The following is a 20,011-nucleotide window of genomic DNA, read 5'->3' as shown; positions in this document are numbered from 1 at the left end:
GAGGAGAAACCAGAGCCAAGGAGGGTATGGTACAAGTGACCTGCAAGGGAGGGGAGAGCTTATGCCCTGTTTCTCTGGTTACCGGGGGAGAGAGACCGGCAAGAGGGGCGCAGGTGGATGGTACGCAAGTTCCTGAGGGGACGGTTTGGGGTAAAGGTTTTTACTTCCTGTCCTTCCCTTGTTCCCATGCAGGCTGGAGGCCCCATGGCCAATGGAGACAGCAGGCTCAGCCCTAGCAGGTGCAGCCGCAGAGGGAGGCGAAAGCTGTTCGCTCACCGGGGGAAGCTCTTGGGTTCGGTTTATCCACATCTGTCATAAATATAAAGGGAACGGTAAACACCTTTAAAATCCCACTTCTACCACCATGTCAAGGTTCCTCCCCCACTCTGAACTCTAGGGTACAGATGTGGGGACCTGCATGAAAACCTCCTAAGCTTATTTTTAGCAGCTTAGGTTAAACCTTCCCCAAGGTACAAACTATTTTACCTTTTGCCCTTAGACTTTCGCTGCATGATTATCCCATCCCCATGCTGTTGGGGGAAGACTTGGCCAATCGTCTGAAGCCAGCCAAGAGGGTGGGAATGGTCACCCGCAGCCAGGCTAAACCAGCCGTCATGCCTAGCTCTGTTCCGGAAACTTCTACCAGGACACGGTCAGAGGTGATGGACCCAGACCCCAGGCCAATGTCTGCAAAAGCAGTAGTGGATCCAGTCCCAGAGACCCAGACAGAGCCAGTCCCAGAACCGGAACCGGTGGAACACCCAGCACCAGACCCATTGCCAGCGCTGAATCCAGTACTTGCAACCCCAACACCAGAGGGCCCCACCAAACCTGAACCGGCAGCAGCCAATAAACCTACCCAAGAGGCTCAGCCGGAGTCTGAACCCCAACATTGTGAACCGCTCTCTGCTGGGGCACTGTCAATGGAAACAGCCCCATCCCCTGCATCGCTTCCCGAGGCACCAAGCCCAGGTCCACAATCCAATGGGGAACTGATGTCTCCAGCATCAAGGGAACAGTTCCAGACCGAACAGGAAGCAGATGAAAGCCTCCAGAGAGCTTGGATGGCGGCACGGAGCAACCCACCGCCTCTCAGCTCTTCTAATCGATCCAGGTTTGTTGTAGAAAGAAGGAAACTCTTTCTGGTGGACACCAGGAAGACTGGCATCCTCAGAGACAGTTGGTAGTTCCAACTAAGTACCGGGCCAAGCTCTTGAACTTAGCCCACTATCATCCTAGTGGCCATGCTGGGGTGAACAGAACCAAAGACCATTTGGGAAAGTCGTTCCACTGGGAGGGAATGGGCAAGGATGTTTCTACTTATGTCCGGTCTTGTAAAGTATGCCATAAAGTGGGGAAAACCCCAAGACCAGGTCAAAGCCCCTCTCCAGCCATTCCCCATCATTGAAGTTCCATTTCAGTGAGTAACTGGATATTCTGGGTCCTTTTCCGAAAAAGACACCCAGAGGAAAGCAGTACATACTGACTTTCATGGATTTTGCCCCCCGATGGCTAGAAGCAGTAGCTCTAAGCAACACCAGGGTTAAAAGTGTGTGCCAGGCACTAGCAGACATTTTTGCCAGGGTAGGTTGGCCCTCCGACATCCTCAGATGCAGGAACTAATTTCCTGGTAGGAACTATGGAAAGCCTTTGGGAAGCTCATGGGGTGAATCACTTGGTTGCCACTCCTTCCCCACTCTGAACTCTAGGGTACAGATGTGGGGACCTGCATGAAAAACCCCCTAAGCTTATTTTTAGCAGCTTAGGTTAAAACTTCCCCAAGGTACAAACTGTTTTACCTTTTGCCCTGGGACTTGATTGCTGCCACCAAGCATCTAATAAATATATAACCGGGAAAGAGCCCGCTTGGAAACGTCTTTCCCCCCAAAATCCTCCCCAAACCCAATACCCCCTTTCCTGGGGAAGGCTTGGTAAAAATCCTCACCAATTTGCATCGGTGAACACAGACCCAAACCCTTGGATCTTAAAAAACAATGAAAAAGTAATCAGGTTCTTAAAAGAAGAATTTTAATTGAAGAAAAAGTAAAAGAATCACCTCTGTAAAATCAGGGTAATCAGATTCAACACATAGAGAATCCCTCTAGACAAAACCTTAAGTTACAAAAAGACACAAACAGGAATCTACATTCCATTCAGCACAGCTTATTTTATCAGCCATTTAAACAAAACAGAATCTAACGCATCTCTAGCTAGATTACTTACTAAATTCTAAGACTCCATTCCTGTTCTGGCCCTGGCAAAAGCACCACACAGCCAGAGAGAGGCTTTGTTTCTCCCTCCCCCCAGCTTTTGAAAGTATCTTGTCTCCTCATTGGTCAGGTGCCAGCGAGGTTACTTTTAGCTTCTTAACCCTTTACAGGTGAAAGGGTTTTTCCTCTGGCCAGGAGGGATTTTAAAAGGTGTTTACCCTTCCCTTTATATTTATGACATGCCCCCCAAATCACAGATAGGGTGAAACGCTGGCTGGGATTTCTTCCTGGAGCTCTAGGAAAAAACAGAGTTAATAAGACACATGCACCTCTAAATATACTACCAAGTATATAAAGACTAACAATATTTTCCACATCTCAAGGACGATTTTAACCAGTTGATTCTGGGAAACTTTCATGGGAGAGTGCATCAGCCACTTTGTTAGAAGCTCCTGAGACGTGTTGGATGTCGAAGTCCAAATCAAAATCTTGGAGAGCTAAACTCCACCGAAAAGGTTTTTTTGTTATTTCCCGTGGCGGTATGAAGCCACCGTAGCGCAGCATGGTCGGTTTTCAGGTGGAAACACAGTCCCCCAAAACGTATGGGCGCAGCTTTTCTAGAGCGTAGACAACGGCGTAACGATTCTTTTTCACTGACTGACCAGTTGCTTTCCCTCTCAGACAGCTTCTTGCTGAGAAACACTACAGGGTGGAATTCTTGATCCGGTCCTTCCTGCATTAAAACTGCTCCCACACCACGCTCGGACGCATTGGTGGTTACTAGGAACAGTTTGTCAAAGTCTGGGGCCCTTAGTACAGGGTCAGATATGTGTCGATTAGAAGAGCTGAGAGGCAGTGGGTTGCTCCGGGCTGCCGTCCAAGCTCTCTGGAGGCTTTCATCTGCTTCCTGTTCGGTCTGGAACTGTTCCCTTGATGCTGGAGACATCAGTTCCTCATTGGATTGTGGACCTGGGCTTGGTCCCTCTGGAAGCGATGTAGGGGATGGGGCTGTTTCCGCTGACTGAACCGCTCTCCGCTGGTGCACTATGTTGGGTTTCAGGCTCCAGCTGAGCCTCTGTGTGGGGTTATCAGCTGCTGCCGGTTCCGGTTCTGGGACTGGCTCTGTCTGGGTCTCTGGGACTGGATCCACTACTGCTGTTGCAGACGTTGGCATGGGGTCCGGGTCCATCACCTCTGACCGGGTCCTGGTAGAAGTTTCCGGAACAGAGCTAGGCGTGACGGCTGGTTTAGCCTGGCTGCGGGTGACCATTCCCACCCTCTTGGCTCACTTCACATGATTGGTCAAGTCTTCCCCCAACAGCATGGGGATGGGATAATCATCATAGACCGCAAAAGTCCACGTTCCTGACCAGCCCTTGTACTGGACAGGCAATTTGGCTGTAGGCAAATTGAAAGAGTTGGACTTGAAGGGTTGAATTGTCACTTGGATCTCTGGGTCAATTAAATTTGGGTCCACTAAGGAAGCATGGATAGCCGACACTTGTGCTCTGGTGTCCCTCCACGCGGTGACCTTCTTCCTGCCCACACTCACAGTTTCCCTCTGCTCTGAGGGTATGTGGGAGGTATCTGGGCCTGAGGACCTCTGGTGTGATTCTGGTGCAATGAACTAATCTGTTGGGGTTCTTGGGGCAGTTGGCCTTCACATGCCCCGGCTCGTTACATTTAAAACATCATCCAGCTGACGGGTCACTGGGGCAAAGTGGGTTGCTGGAGAACGGTGTGGCAGGACAATAAGGTGTCTGGAGTATTCCTTGGTGTGTAGTTGGGGCCTTGGGCTGCCCCCGGTAGTAGGGTGTGGTCTGGGGGTGTCCCTTCTGGTATCCGCTCCAACTGCGACCAGGGTTGTTCCTCTCTCCTCCCTCCACCCATTTTGTTCTGCCATTTTGTTCCGGGCTTGCCCTGCCTCTCTGGCGGTCTGGGACTGCTCGTATCGATCAGCATAAGAAGCAAGACTTTCTGCTGAGTCCATTTCCTTATCCCATAAACACTGTTTTATTTCCTCCTTGGACATATTCAGGAATTGCTCCTGAGCTATCAAATCACACATTCCATCAAAGCTAGTGACATCCCTTCCTTGGACACATTTATCTAACAGATCCTTCCTCTGGTTTAGATAATCCACATTATTTAGTCCAGGCCCTCTCTTAAGGGTTCGAAATTTTACTCTGTACGTTTCAGATGTAATTTGAAATGGCTTTAAAACCAAATCTTTGAACTTATTATAGTCAGAAGCCTCATCAATAGGCATCTTATTGAATATGTCCAGAGCTCTTCCAGTTAATTTTGCGACCAATGCGGTCATCTTGTGAGCTTCAGGAATTTTATGGAGAGTGCACAGTCTCTCAAAGGTGAGAAAATATTCAGCAATATCACTGGATTCATCATACTGTGGACATAGTCGCTCCCATTTGTGGATTGTTGGGGAAGGATTGTTAGGGTTATCCAGTAGATTCCGCTCAGCCCTTACCTTCTCCAACTCCAGTTCATGAGTCCTCTCTTTTTCCCTCTCCTCCATAGCTCTCCTGTGAGCAGCCTCTTGGTTTTTTTCTGTCTCTCTCACTGCCTCCCGTTCTCTCCTGTGGGCAGCCTCTTTGGCTGTTTCTGCCTTGGGCTCTGTCATGTTTGCCTCTCTGTTTTTAACTAACTTTACACCCGAGAGTTAGAAACAAAACAAACAAACCAAAACTTGGCTTGTCAATATATATATATATTAGTGCTGTAACCGGATCCTGATGTTCTCTGATAGTGATTGTCAGCCTACAGAAAAATCCTTAAAAAAACCCCAAACAAATTAACACCTCTGTCTCCAGGCAAATAGACAGAAAACCCCTCTAGTTTCTCTTGGGTAAAAAATAACTTCAGGTCCGTGAAGACTTGTGAATTTCCCTGCAGGAGGTTAACTACCCTGCCTTTATGTAGAGAAAACTCCAGCTCACAAAAGACAATTCCCTTTTGTCTCTGCTCTGGCCCCCAAGCAGAGACAAAGAAAACTCTGACTGCTTTCAACTTAAAACCCGCTTTCCAGCAGCCCAAAAGAAAAAAAAAATGTCCTTTTAAAAAAAAATCTGTGCTTCTGGTTCAAAAAAAAAAAATCTCAAATTGATCTCAAAATGATTTCAAGTTATTCCCACCGCTCTGCCACCATGTCAAGGTTCCTTCCCCACTCTGAACTCTAGGGTACACATGTGGGGACCTGCATGAAAACCCCCTAAGCTTATTTTTACCAGCTTAGGTTAAAACTTCCCCAAGGTACAAACTATTTTACCTTTTGCCCTTGGACTTTATTGCTGCCACCACCAAGCGTCTAACAAATACATAACAGGGAAAGAGCCCGCTTGGAAACGTCTTTCCCCCCAAAATCCTCCCCAAACCCTATACCCCCTTTCCTGAGGAAGGCTTGATAAAAATCCTCACCAATTTGCATTGGTGAACACAGACCCAAACCCTTGGATCTTAAAGAACAATGAAAAAGCAATCAGGTTCTTAAAAGAAGAATTTTAATTGAAGAAAAAGTAAAAGAATCACCTCTGTAAAATCAGGATGGTAAATACCTTACAGGGTAATCAGATTCAAAACACAGAGAATCCCTCTAGGCAAAACCTTAAGTTACAAAAAGACACAAAATCAGGAATCTACATTCCATTCAGCACAGCTTATTTTATCAGCCATTTAAACAAAACAGAGTAACGCATCTCTAGCTAGATTACTTACTAAGTTCTAAGACTCCATTCCTGTTCTATTCCCGGCAAAAGCATCACACAGACAGACATAGACCCTTTGTTTTTCTCCTTCCTCCCAACATTTGAAAGTATCTGGTCTCCTCATTGGTCATTTTGGTCAGGTGCCAGCGAGGTTACTTTTAGCTTCTTAACCCTTTACAGGTGAAAGGGTTTTTCCTCTGGCCAGGAGGGATTTAAGGGTGTTTACCCTTCCCTTTATATTTATGACACACATGGGGTCCCATTTTCACCCTCTGGCTGTGACGCGGAGAGCTAGCAGGTTACTGTTTCTGTTCTGAGGCAGAGGCTAATGGCAGTGCCATCTCAACCTGCAAAGGGATTGTGGGTTGGTGCCTTTCTCCAAGAGCAGGGAAACTGAGGGAAGTTCAGGGACTGGGGGAGGAACCAGAAGGTGACACCCACCTGGGCAGAGCTGCCTGTGCCCCTCCTGCTGAGAGGAGGTTACTCACCTTATGCAGCAGGGACTGCGGTTGTTCGAAACGTGTCCTTAGGTGCGCGTGCGCCTCTCGGGCCCTTAGTCAGAGATTTCCCACTGGCAGCATCATTCAGCCCACAGATGCTCTGTGCGACCTCCTGCTACCTCCGAGGGTGCATAGCGCAACATGGGCGAACCACCCTTAGTTCCTCCTCATTCGCTGTTCAGCTAGAGAACAGGCCAAAGCGAGGGGAAGGGGGCTGGGTGGTGGAGCACCCCAGAGGACACATCTCGGTACCGGAAGTCTTTAAATCATGATCTGCAGAGAGACGTTAGGGGTCTGTTACGGGGTGGATGGGCGAGGCTCTGTGGCCTGCGATCTGCGGCCGGCCAGATGAGATGATCGTGATGGTCCCTTCTGACCTTAGAGTCTAGGAGTCCAAGCACGCTAACCACACAAGGTGAGTAACCTTTCTTCAAGTAGCATCCCTACACCTGCTCCACCCAGGGGCAACGGATTCTTCCTTAAAGGGGGAGGGGAGGAGAGAGATGAGGCCCTGCCCCCGCACCTCCTCTCCCCCCCATGTGACCCCGCCTCACGGCCAAGCCAGCTCCAGTTTCAGCAAGGTCTCGGGGGCAGGGCTGGGGGTGGGTGAAGAGCCACAGCCGGGCCATTGGGAGACCCTCCATCTGCCCTGGGCGGGGAGCCCAGGGGGCGGGGACACAGGCCGGGGGCTGCTCTCGGGGCCCCCTCACCCTGGGCAGGTGCAGGGTCGCAGCTCCCCAGGCCGCCCTTACCCAGCCAGTCTCCGGCTTCCAGCCTGGACGGCGGCCTCAGGGGGAAGAGAAGGGGCAGGGGGCTGCGCCCATGGCGAAAAGTGGAGGGGCCATGGCCCTTTGCCCTCCCCCATACCAGCACCCCACGCTCCACTGCAGGTGACTCCAGGCAGTATCCTCACAGAGACGGGGGAGCCTTGGAAACCAGTCCAGGCCTGCAGACAGTACAGCAGAACCAAGGGCCACGTCGGCGCTGGAGCGTTAGACATGGTTCACACTGAGGCCCATGCGCCGGCTCAGGAACGTTTTTGAGTAACGCTGTGGAAGTTGCTTGTGATCTGGTACAGCGTGCTACAGTCCTTTGGTGACGGGAGGCAAAGCACCAGCTGCGTCAAAGCAAGCAGCGCTCCCCCCAGGGAGCCATCCCGACAGGGTTTGGAAACCCCCCGATCTTTCTGCAATGGAGACAGAGTCTAGGCGATTTCTGAAACTGCTCGGTCCTACCCAGGTAAAAGGCCAATGCCCGGCCTACATCTCACCTATGAAGGGAAGCCTCCTGCTGAATGTTATGTGGTTTGGCAAAAATACTGGTAGGTGAGTAGACTGGGTAAGATGGAAATCCGACAGCACCTTAGGCGAGACCTTTGGGTGAGGCTGTAGGGAGACCTTGTCCTTGAAAAATATCGTAAACGGGGGTCTGCTATGCAGGCTCCCACCTCCCCAACCCTGCGGGCTGTACAATAGCTACTAGAACAGCTGGTTTCACAGGGAAGCGAGGCAAGGAGCAGGTCACCACAGGTTCAACCAGAGGCCCATAAAGGTATCTAAGTACCAGGGTGAGATCCCGAGTCGGGGTGGGATCCTTAGCCTGAGGGTAAAGATTCCCCAAACTCTCAATAAAGCTTCAGGACGTACATTGTGCCAAAACAGAAAACCACTCTGGAGGGATGAAAAGCTGATATCACAGTGAGATGGTCCTTCATGGAGCAATTGATAGAGTCCAACAGATCATCCCAGAGGGCTGAGCGTGGAGACAACTCAGGCACATGGCAGCCACCCTCAGTGGTTGAACCTCCTCCATTCCTGAAGGTGAGTCATTTGAGTTGACTCCCTCCTACTGTCGAGTAATACTTGTGCTCCGGTTGAGCAGGTGGCTTTAATCCCATAAACACCTGGGAGCCATGCTTGGAGACAGACCCCCAGGCACATGACCCGCATCCTGGGAGAGGAAACGAAGGACAGAAGGAAGCTGGAGCACCGGTTGGACACACAGGTGAAGCAGGTAAGGATACAGGATTCGGCCAGGTCGGTACTATGATGATAACCCCAGCCTTGTCCTGCCTGATCTTGTCCATCTCTCCTAGAATTAGTGGTGTTGGAGGGAATGCCTAGAACAGGCCCGTGTCCAAGCAAGGAGAGGTGCGTCTGTTATCGTTAGAGCAGGGACGCCTGCATGGACACTGCATTGATCTTTCCACCAGTCCTTCACCTGGAGGGGAACCGTGACCTGTTTGGCCAAGTTCTCTCTGGTTGAGGAATAACTCCTCCTGAAACAGCCCTGAGAGCAGCAGAGGACTAGTCTTCGTGCTCAGTCACGAAGGTGCGGGCTGCCCTGACTCAGGAGCCTCAAGCAGTTCCTTACTCTAGTACCGGGGCTTCCTTGAATTGTCCCGACCCGATTCAACGACATTACAGGTCTGTCTGTGGGAAGGATGGTGCTGGCTGCCAGTGACTCCCACCATGCTGCTGTGCTCCTGGCCCAGGGCCTCACTTGGGATTCTTACATTTAGCTGCAGACCCAACTCATGGAAGAGGGCGAGAACTGTCTGGGTGGGTGTCAGGCTGCTTCATAACATCAGCCCCAGAGGAGCCAGTCGTCAAGCTGCAGGAAGAGTAAATAACAGCCCTGGAGCTGAGGAGAGGCCGAGGGGAAGTACATGGTATTGAGAGTGAGCCCATGGTGAAGTGTAGGTGTCTCCTGCGTGGGGGACATATCGCTATATGGACCAATCTCCTGCCTCGAGAGAAGGGACTATAGCTGCCAGAGTCACTGTCCAGAACTTTGGCACTCCAACTTTGTTCTGTTGCCTTAGATCTAAAAATCGGTCTCCATCCGCCATCCTCCTTTGGCGCAAGAAGATACTTTGAGTAACCCCGCCCCCATGAGGGGGTGGTTCTATTGCTCGGAAACAAACAAGGGAGCATACTTCTGCATTCATGGTCGAGTCTCATGAGACGGGTCCATGAAAAGGCAGGGGTGTGAAATGGATGGTGTAGCTGGGGTTCTCCCACTTCATTGCACCATGACCCCCTTCTGGGAACAAAAATTACTACATGACCCCAGGAGGGGAACTGAAGCCTGAGCCCCACTGCCCCAGGTGGGGGTAAGGATGGGGCCCAAGGGCTTCAGCCTCAGGCAGGGGTCCTGCAACCTGATCCTTGCCCCCCAGAGCTGAAGCCCTGGGGCTTCAGCTTCAGCCCTGGGTGATGGGGCCCAGGCTTTGGCCCCGGGGCCCAGCAAATCTAACGCCAGTCCTGGTGACCCCATTAAAACAGGGTCCCAACCCACAGTTTGAGAACCACTGGCATAGCCCAATCTTACGGCCTCTGTGACCTACTTGTCTGCTGCAATAGGCCACCAGGGCTGTTGGAAATGGGAAAGGCAGTCTCCAAAAACGGGGAGGTTGGTAAAAGGTTGCAGCTTACAAACTTGAGGTGAGGGAGACGTCAAGCTCTCAACCAACTTATCAAAATTGCTGTTCTGATGCCTGGGTACTTCAGATGCCTGCAGAAGGGTGGGTAGCGCTTTTTCTCTGGACTCCGTCTTTTTCCAGTGGGTTCAGTGAGTTCCAGAGAACTGAGCCAGGCGCGATCTCTGGGCAGTTTGAGACCTGCTAAATCTCCTCTTCTTTGTAGGGGTGTCTGTATATCCAGAGACCTCAGGAAGGCCTGGAGTCCTTCAGCGCGCGCAGTGGCTTGTCTGTAGTCCCTGGGAAAACCTTCTGAAGATCAAACAGGAGGTCCTCAACCATGTTCTGAACCTCTCTGAAAAATCCCCCAAACTGTGCATGACGACTGCCATGGTGATGGATCTATCTGCTCCTGGGGGTGGGGTGGGGGCCTGCACTCTGGACTGCCTCACCGCTTACATTGAGCTTCACGAGGCCCTGGAGGGTTTGGGGGGCAGTACATCATCAGGGTCCCAGCAGCTCCAGGAGCAGAGGGGTGATGGTAACTGGCATTTGAGTGGCAGCATATTGTTACTAGCACTCTCCAGTGACCACCAGGCCAGTACCCTGAGGTCCGTGGCTAAAGCAGGGGGGTGTTTCCCTCTGGCTGCTGGTTTTCTGGTTTGTCCTTTCCCTGATGTTGCACCCTTCTGGCAAGGCCACAGAGCAGCCTGAGCGAGTGCTGGGTCAACAAGCTCGTGCCTCTATTCCCACCCATGCCCAGCCTGGGACGGAGCAGACCCAGGGCCTGGATCAGAGCAGAGGGGGGCGGGGCGGGGGGAGAAGCAGTCCCAGGACCAGGGGAGGAGGAGCAGTCCCACTGGCTGGAAGGGGCCTGGAGGAGCAGCAGAGAGAGGTAAGAATGCCCTTTCAATGTAAGTGCATTAGCTCCCTCTGCAAACCCATTCCTCCCTGCTGGCTCTCAGGAACTCAGGCTGCAGCAGCAACTGCCCTGACACAAAACACCGCCAGGCAGCCAGGCGGGCTCTACACCCTGCCACCGTGCAAGGCCCCAACCCGGCTGTCAGCTTTCCCTGGCTACGGCCTGGGGAGACAATGCCCAAGTTACAACCCTCCCCCCCACAGCTGCCAGAGGGGGAGTCCAGGGGCCGCAGGCCCTGAGCCTGTCTGCAGGTCCTGTGGGCAGCAATCCACCCAGCAGCCTCCCCCTGCCCCTTTCCTTTGGGGGATGGTCGGTAAGGAGAGGAGTGGGGCGCACAGGTGAGTCCAGGGGCTCCAGGTTCAGCACGACAGCAGGAACCTTTCAGCACAAGGTGCTGCAGGAAATGCCTCATGTCCACACCAGAGTGACCTCCCGGGCGAGGGGGTGTGCACACAACTGCACCAGCCTCCAACAGCCCCAGGGGTCCTCCCACAATGCACTGCTGCAGGGGCCTGGCTGGTCTCCCGGCTGGGCAGGGGAGGTCTAGTTTGGCAGAAGCCCCATCCTCGCTCAAGGAGCGCTGCACCTGCCCAGTCGCAGGTACCGGCTGCGATCACAGCCACCTGCTTCTTGAACTTCCCTGCGACTCCATCACCAGAGCGCTGGAGGTGGCCCTGCTTCAAGGGCCCTGGCCATCAGCCAGGGGGCCAGAGATCCAGAGCCAGCAACACTCGGTCATTCACAGCACTAGAGCGGACAAGGCTGTCTCTGAGCTTGTGGAGTGGGACACGGTGCAGAGCAGAGGAGCTGCGGGTCTTTCCATGCAGCTTCAAGCAATGACAAGGTGGGGAATAGTGGGGCACCACCGTGAGCTGGGCAGAAGCTTGGAGACTCCCACGTCTGCAGCCGTGCCCCTGAACATACCATGGGCAGCACTATGCAGCGTGGGCGCAGAAGTGAGGCCAGCTCTGTATGGGTACAGCCAGGATATCCTGTCACAGGCTGCAGCAGCTCCTTGCCCACTCCCCACTTCCCCAGGGAGCATGGAAGGGGTGAGCATGCAGAGTAGCTGCTGAGCTAGGCGCAGGGCTGGGCCCCAAATGACAGAAGAATAGGGACCTGTACAAGCCAGCATTATTAGAGAGAAAGGCTCCTAAGCACCAGACTGGGGACTCTGGCCCAAGCCCTGTCAAGCAGCAGCATGCTCCGCGCTCAGGTCATTCTGCTAGTGTATGACCCAGCTGGGTAGGAGTTGCTCACACAGCAACATGCAAGCACTGGGAACAGTTAACCTCAGGCCCCACTTGAAGCCAGCTGAGAGCATACCACTTCAGGCCCATTTTCCCCAAGGCTGGGGAGTTCTCCCATCTCTGAGACTGCCCCACAGAGCAGGTGCTGCAGCCAGGGCAGGCCTCCCTGCTCCCAGCCCCTCATTTCACTGAGCTGGTCTCCAGTAGCCTTGCAAGGGAGGAAGGATGCCAATGGTTCGAGCACGTCTGGGATTCTAGAGACCTGCTCCACCAGGCTGACTCCAGCCTCTGGTCCCCTCTGGGCCATGGGGACACCAGCACCACCCTGCTTGGCCATGGCAGGGGGGGAAGAGAGGGTAAATAGAGTCCAGGCCAGGAGGGGAACAGATACCACAAGGGTGAGGGGCCTGGAGCGGGGCAGGAACTAGAGACTGCCTCCTGCTGATTGAATTTGCTTCTCTCTTCTTCAGTGAGACCCTCCGCACCAGGGGCTCTCCCTTTGTTAATCCCATGCCAGCACTGATCTACTATCCACACCCCCTTCTCCTCCATGCTAGGGGTCCTACACAGCTTCTCTGCCCACAACTGCAGCCCAGGAGACAGTGCCTCATGACCGCACAGGGAATTCAGAACTGAACTGCTACCTTCCCTGCATTCTTGGGACCTCCTGGGCTAACGCATGGTGCTGGCCATTGCAGGACTGCAGCCACCCCTGCCTGGCTGTGGAGGAGAGAGAAGTGCTTTTGTGCTCACACTTTAAGAGCTCATAACAAGAGTCCCAAATAGATTGCTCTGATTTGCACTCTGGTTTTAACAACCCCCCAGCCAGGCAGGGCATTACTGAAGTGTAGTCCTGGGTTATCTGAGAGGGGAAAGACAGGCACCCTTGTGTCAGGGCCTGCTGCAGGAAGGCACTGCAGTGGTGATGCCTGAGGACAAGGACCTGCTGCAGCCCCTGTCACTTGGGACAAGGCTTCCAAGGCCCTGGGTTTCTGAAAGGTGCAGCTGAAAGTGAGACTCGGGCAGAGGCAGGAACAGAACTTGGCAGGCCTGATGCAGGCCCTGGCCCTAGCCCTAGCCCATCCCACAAACCCCTAACCACCCATTACTGCAAAGTGCATGAGCCCAGAGAGGTTGCTGTTACTGGTGAGATCACTTGGCAGAGCTGGTGTGTTAACAAAGGGTCTGGCTGATGTGCATGCAGGGTGCATGGCTCGCTGCAGGCCCATGGGCCTGGAGACAATTTACCAACTAAGCAGGAGGCTGAGAGGAGGCCCCAGTGGCCTCCCAGCCTGGGGGCTCTTCAAGGCTGCGCTGCAGCAAGGTGGGGAATAACCCAGGTCAGTAGCACTTAGCCCCAGACCACTTCCTTCAGCTGGGGAAGACAGCCATCCTCCAGGCTGACCCAGGGCTGCTCAGATGGTGTCACGGGCACTACAGTGCTGCGGAGAGAAGGGTAGTTCAGGCTGGAGAAGAGAAGACTAAAGGTGGACATGGTAACAGTTACAAGTACATAAAAGTTTGTTACAAGGAGGGAGAAAAATTGTTCTCCTTAACCTCTGACAATAGGACAAGAAGCAATGGGCTTAACTTGCAGCCAGAGTGGTTTAGGTTGGACATTAGGAAACACTTCCTGTCAGGGTGGTTAAGCACTGGAATACATTGCTTAGGGAAGTGGTGGAATCTCCATCACTGGAGATTTTTAAGAGCAGGTAAGACAAACAATGGTCAGGGATGGTCTAGATAACACTTAGTCCTGCCATGAGTGCAGGGGACTGGACTAGCTGACCTCTCAAGGTCCCCTCTAGTCCTACAGTTCTATGACTTGCAGTAAGAGCAGCATAGGCTGTTTTGTGAGGCAGAATGCAATAGTCCAGACAGAGACTTGATCAGGACAGCAAACTAAGCCTCTCGTCTTGGGAGAGGGCTGTGAAACAGCAGCCTTGAGGAGAGATCTCGGCTGTGTGACCCACCTGAGGGAGGCAGCACATCCAGGAGCACAGCCTCCTAGTGCCACACTGGGGAGTACCCCCAATGAGCCACCAGTCCACTCACTGCAGGATCCTGGGGTTCCTTGCAAGCCTCCCAGTCGAGTACCGAGAGGGCCTGTCCCAGCCTGGCTTGCAAGCCCCAGGAGGAGCACACGGCGAGGCAGAGGTTGCAGCATGCAGGAGACAGAACTCAATAAATAGAAGCTTTTATTACAGTAGAAAATAGTAAAACTGTCCTGTTTAAAATAGACTCACTGCCCCCCAGGATCCCCAAGCAGCTGCCCAACCCCACTGAGGGAAAGTTACAAGCAGCAGGCCAGGCTCTGCCCTGCTGAGCAGGCACAGATTACTCTGCCCAGGGTCACCCTGGCCCCCCTCCCTGGCAGGATGCCCTGGCCCATCTGGGCAGCCAGCCCCTGGCTCAAGGCAGGAGACATCAGGGAAGCCACAAAAGGCCAGACACAAATAAATATGGGTTTCAGCAGCACGGAACTGGTGACCGTCCTGAGAGCAAGTGGACATGCAGCAGATTCCTCTGTCGGGTGTAAGGGCTGCCCCAGATGCCTGCCTATGACCTGTCTGAGCATGCTTTGGCTCCACCACCCACCCTGCTGGGTTCCCACTGGCCCTGGACCCCAGAGATAAATAGGAAGTGACCTTGGCATGGTCACTACTCCCCTTGAGCGAGACTGTCAGAAACCACCAGGCTGCAGCTTTGTGCAGCTTCCACGAGGTTATGTCAGTGTCTGCACCACGTGTCACCCCTCTGTGCTCGCCTCCAGACCCAACCAAGTCAGTTCAGCTGCCAGACCAGCTAAAACATTCAGTGCTCCCCTCCTCCCCACCAGCAAAGGCCCTGGGTCCAGAACACAGGAGCAGGCAGAGGCCACTGAACAGGAATGTCAGGCAGAGTCACCTTCACCCTGCCCCTCCGCAGCAGCATGCCCAGCCAGGCGGCCAGCTCTGCCCGTCAGCAGCTACCATGCTCACTCCGGGACCTCCTGCACTGTCTTCCGCAGGTCGATGGAGAACATCTCCTCCCAGGGACCACGGATCCACTCAACCAGCTGGGCCAGCAGCTCAGGACATTCTGTGTGGATGTGCCACGTGCTCTCCACTTTCAGCACCTACATGGGGAGTAGGGAGGTCAGGATGGACCTAGCTCACAGTGGCTGCTCCGGGGATTTGCTGCTCCAGTCTCAGAGGCCAGAGATCAGTGCCCCGTATCCTTATGCTTCGAGAGCTGGCTACACTTACTGACCCGAGCAGCTGGTGCACTCTCCCACGGCTGGGTGCCCAGTGCCGGGATCCATGCTCCTAGCCACCCATCGCAGCAGGCCCCATGCAGCACGGAGGCCTGGATTCAGGCCAGGGATCCAGCTCCTCGTCACAGGAACGAGATCTCCCTGTGCCTTGCTCCCAGGACATGGCTTGGCTGCGCTGGTGCAGGTGGGGCAGGCATACGCACACTCTGGTGAACAAGAGCAGCAGCTGCTGGCTGCAGGAGAGACCCCATGTAGCAGCACTGTGGCACGCCTCACCTGCCACCCTGGCCAGAGACCCTTGGGTCTGGGACAGGAGAGAGGTTGTGACAGAACAGAGGGCCCTCATTAGGGTGGGCTCTTGAGTCAGAGCAGCAACCCCTGCCCCAGGCACTGGGGACCCCGTGCGCCAAGGGATGCCCCACCCCGTTACCTCGTCATAGAACATCAGCTTGACATCACAGGGCGAGAAGCGGTAAGTGATGACGCTGCTGATGCTGCTGATTGGCTGCTTCTCTTTCAGTTGGACACCGCTCTCGGGGGGTACCTCCCTCTCACCAGCTGCACCTGGTGTGGGCTGGACCCGCTGCCACTGGTGATTCTCCTCCAGCAGGAGCAGAGTGCTGAAGGTGCTCAGCAGAGTCACAGGGAAGGCAGAGGCACCTAAAGGGGAATGGGACTGGAAGTCGGGTCACTGGGATCTCCTTACTCAGGCCCTGGATTCCCCATGGGGCTGGCTTCTGTGCCCCTGCACGCCCAGCCACACCAGCCCCAGAGGGGAGCCCCCACACTGCCCAGGAGTGGGTGGTGCAGGAGGCCTGACCAGCCACCCCATGGCTGAAGTGGGGGGATAGGGAAGCAGCTCTTTGCAACTGCTCTGGTGAGGGACCGGCCCGAGCCTCGATCCCTGGATCTCATGGCCAGATGGGCCCATTAGATGATCTAATCTGACCTCCCACATGACAGGTCAGAAAACGCCAGCAGCTACCCCTGCACTGAGCCAGGGACTTGTCTGAGGAAAGCTTCTGCCAGGAAGGTACCAGGCTGGATATGCAGAGTCAAGATGGAGAATCCACCACTTCCCTTTGGAGTTTGTCCCAGTGGTTAATCCCCCGCACTGGGACAAAGCGTGTGGCGTATTTCTAACTGGAATTTGTCTGACTTGTTCTGCCCATCTCCACTCGAGTCAGGAGCCCTGCAGCAGCAGGCAAGATCTCCCCAGGAAGGTACATACAGGCTAATCAAGTCACTGCTCTGTCTTCTTTGGTAAGCTACACAGACCGCTCTTTCAGTCGCACTGCAGGGCGTTTTCTCCAGCTCTCATATTCCTGTGCTCTTCCCCGCACCCCCTCCAGCTTTTCAGACACTTTTTAAAGTGCTGACACCCAAACTGAGCTGCCTGAGGCAGTGCAGCCCCAGCCTGGAGCCGGTGACGGTCACTGGCCCTTCGAGAGGTGGAGATGCTGCTTCCCTCCACGCCCAAGCTCTGAGGGGCTCCTACAGGAAACCCTGCTGTCTGCTCCCACCAATGGGCCGGCTGTGCCACCCCCATCCCCTCCCCCGGGTGGGCAGACAGACACTGCCACAGCTGCAGGCGGAGCAGGGCCTAGCACGGGACAAGCACCCCGTACCTTGGATCAAATACGCCAGCAGGTAGAAGAAGCGGCTGGACGTACAGTCTACAGCCACTGAGCACAGGGCCTTTTCCAGTAGAGGCCTGGAAGAGGAGACAGTAGTGAGTTGCACAGACACCCACCTGCATGGCTACAGCCTGCTCCAGGGCAGTTCTCTTTCTTTCACCACATCCTGCCCTCTGGGGCCTCCCCACCATCAGTTCCCTGGTCCTGTCCCAAGCATGTTCCTGCTGCCTTCCCAGTTCAGATTCAAACCCCTCCCTTCTGGGCTCCATGCTGCCCTGTGCCTGCCTGTATCAGGTCCCACCTTCTCCTGTTTGGCCATACTGTGTTCTGTCCACCCCTCTCCTGCTCCCAGCTCCAGAACTCCCTATGTCCGGCTCAGCCACCTCTCCCTCCCAAACCCCCTCTCTGGCCTGTGTGCTCCCCAGCCAACCTGCTACCCCCATCTATAAATCCAGTGCCCGATGGCAGGCCCTTGGGGTAGGTGTTTAGAGTGGGTGCCCAGCACATCCATGGGGCTGCGTCAATGGTAGCAGGCTGAGAACACGCCGCATACACCACATGGGGTGGGCAGGTGCTGCCCCATGGGCTGCTCTTACCATAGCTGATGCTGGGGACTCATCTCAACCGTGCAGATTTCCGTCACTCTGCTCCTGTGCTTGCTTGGCAGCTCTTGCAGGAGATCTAGACAAGAGCAGAAAGGCAGACTCTTACCCATGGTGTCCCTGAGCAGCTGGAGTTTCCAGGTTAGAGTGAGCCATTGAAAGGACACTGGACTATTTCACCTGCTTGTTCTCACCAGGGAAGGGTTTTCCAACACATGGCCAGGTGCAGCCTCTTGCCAAGACAGGGACAAGCGACAAAGGCCCCCCATTCCCCACAACTCTTACATGTCAAGCACTGTAGGAACTGGTCACAGCGGCTCTGGTTTCGGATTAGCAAGTTGTAGGAGGCCTTGGGATTTTCAAACTCCATCCGCAGGCTCTGGTGGCCCAGCCCCATCTCCAGGTAGCAGAGATCGGACAGGTAATGAGAGTCATTTTTCTTCAGCCAGTCTGCTGGCTGCCCCCTAAACAGAGAGCAGAGTTCTCCACAACAGGCTGCAGCCACTCCCCAGCCCTCCACTTCCTCCTCTCCCTCCCTAGGCTCCTCTGCAGGCCTCTACCAGGAGAGGCTAAGCACAGGGAGAACCACCAGCTGCCTGTTCCTGCTGAATGCTCAAGGGAGAACATGAAGCTCTGAATGAATTTCAGCATAGCAGGGACATAAGAACGGCCACACTGGGTCATACCAATGGTCCATCTAGCCCAGTATCCTGTCTTCCGACAGCAACCAATGCCAGGAGCCCCAGAGGGAATGAACAGAACAGAAAAGCAAGTGACCCTTTCCCTGTCACCCATTCCCAGCTTCTGGCAAACAGAGGCTAGGGACACTTCAGAGCATGGTTTTGCATCCCTGCCCATCTAGGCTAATAGCCATCGATGGATCTATCCTCCAGGAACTCATCTAGTTCTTATTTGAACCCTTATAGTCTTGGCCTTCACAACATCCTCTGACAGAGTTCCACAGGTTGACTACCTGTACTGTGAAAAAAAACCACTTCCTTTTGTTTTTTTTAAACCTGGTGCCTATTAATTTCATTGAGTGACCCCTAGTTTGTGTGTTAAGCGAGTGCTACTTGTGCCTTCTCATATTTACAGCACTTTCTCCACCCCAGTCATGATTTTACAGGCCTCCATCGTCTCCCTCCGTAGTAGTCTCTTCTCCAAGCTGAACAGTCCCAGTCTTATTAATCTCTCTTCCTGTGGAAGCTGTTCCACGCCCCTCATCATTTTGTTGCCCTTTTCGGAACCTTTTCCAATTCCAAAATATCTTTTCTGAGATGGGGCAACCACATCTGCACGCAGTATTCAAGATGTGGGCGTACCAGGGATTTATACAGAGGCAATATGATATTTTCTGTATTATCTATCCCTTTCCTTATGGTTCCTAACACTGTTCACTTTTTTGACTGCTACTGCACATTGAGTGGATGTTTTCAGAGAACTATCCATAATGACTCCAAGATCTTTCTTGAGTGGTAACAGCTAATTCAGGCCCATCATTTTATATGTGTAGTTGGGATTATGTTTTCTCATGTGCATTACTTTGCATTTATCAACATTGAATTTCATCTGCCATTTTGTTGCCCAGTCACCCAGTTTTGTGAGATCCTTTTGTAACTCTTTGCAGTCTGCTTTGGATTTACCTTGAGTAGTTTGTATCACCTGCAAACTGCCCCCTCACTGTTGACCCCTTTTTCCAGATCAGTTATGAATACATTGAATAGGGCTGGTCCCAGTACAGACCCCTGAGGGACACCACTATACCTCTCTCCACTCGGACATGCCCAAGAGGCCAGGACAAAGAGCCTGCAGCAAAGCAACTGCCCCAGGGCCTCAGAGCCTGTGTAGCATTGCTCCTCACCTGATCTCCCCAGTGACTTCCAGCATGTGAATCCTGAGATCTGAGGCCACCAGGAGCGCAGGGAACTCCCCGAACCGGCCAAACTTCACCATGGCCACCTGGAAGAGCACAGTGTGTGGTAGGTCGCAACCCATAACAGCCTGCTCTCTTGTCCTGGGCATTAGGAAGCATCTCAGCCACTCCTGCCCCACTGGCCCAGGCATCCACCCAGCCCACCTGTGCAGCCAGTACAGTCAGCCTGAGTGCAGAGAGTCTTGCATCAGCCTGCACCTGCTGGGGCCTGCCCGCCAGGTCTGTGGGAAGCCCTCACCTTGAGGAAGCACTGGAACTCCTCCACATTCTCCTCGAACACCTCCATGTCCAGGTAGAGCCTGAGGCGATGGTCCACGGAACGGAAGTCCCTCACGTCCAGGGTGCAGTTTGTGGCTGCAGAGAGCACAATGGGCAGATCAGCGATCCTGTGCTCCTGCAGCAAGGCCACCCCGGTGAGCAATCCCTCCACCAGGCCCCAGCAGTGTCAGCAGCCAGGTAGTGATGCTTGGAGTTGTTGGGCATGTGCACAAACAGGGGGAAACCAGTCTGTTGGGTCCCATCCACCTCATTCCCCCAGGGCCAGAACAGGGTTCTTGG

The 20,011-nt window shown here is 53.8% G+C and overlaps 1 protein-coding gene across 4 annotated transcripts in view; it reads right to left on the bottom strand.

The window, feature by feature from the left end:
* Positions 1-14,243: 14,243 nt before the first annotated feature.
* Positions 14,244-20,011, bottom strand: part of STK11IP (serine/threonine kinase 11 interacting protein) — a 34,959-nt gene continuing 29,191 nt past the window's right edge. For 3 of the 4 annotated variants that reach the window (XM_074966946.1, XM_074966948.1, XM_074966947.1), the window contains exons 19-25: positions 19,692-19,807; positions 19,382-19,479; positions 17,806-17,984; positions 17,515-17,599; positions 16,910-16,995; positions 15,712-15,941; positions 14,244-15,143 (exon numbers count right to left, since the gene is read on the bottom strand). In XM_074966946.1, coding sequence (XP_074823047.1) covers positions 15,003-15,143; positions 15,712-15,941; positions 16,910-16,995; positions 17,515-17,599; positions 17,806-17,984; positions 19,382-19,479; positions 19,692-19,807 — 935 coding nt within the window. In that variant the 3' untranslated portion in view covers positions 14,244-15,002. The remainder of the gene's footprint in view (positions 15,144-15,711; positions 15,942-16,909; positions 16,996-17,514; positions 17,600-17,805; positions 17,985-19,381; positions 19,480-19,691; positions 19,808-20,011) is intronic. The other variant, XM_074966949.1, reaches the window with a different exon arrangement.

This window comes from Natator depressus, chromosome 11 (genome assembly GCF_965152275.1).
Source record: "Natator depressus isolate rNatDep1 chromosome 11, rNatDep2.hap1, whole genome shotgun sequence".
Lineage (NCBI taxonomy): Eukaryota > Metazoa > Chordata > Testudines > Cheloniidae > Natator > Natator depressus.
The sequence above is the reverse complement of the archived record's forward strand: the minus strand, read 5'-3'. Positions and strand labels throughout refer to the sequence as shown.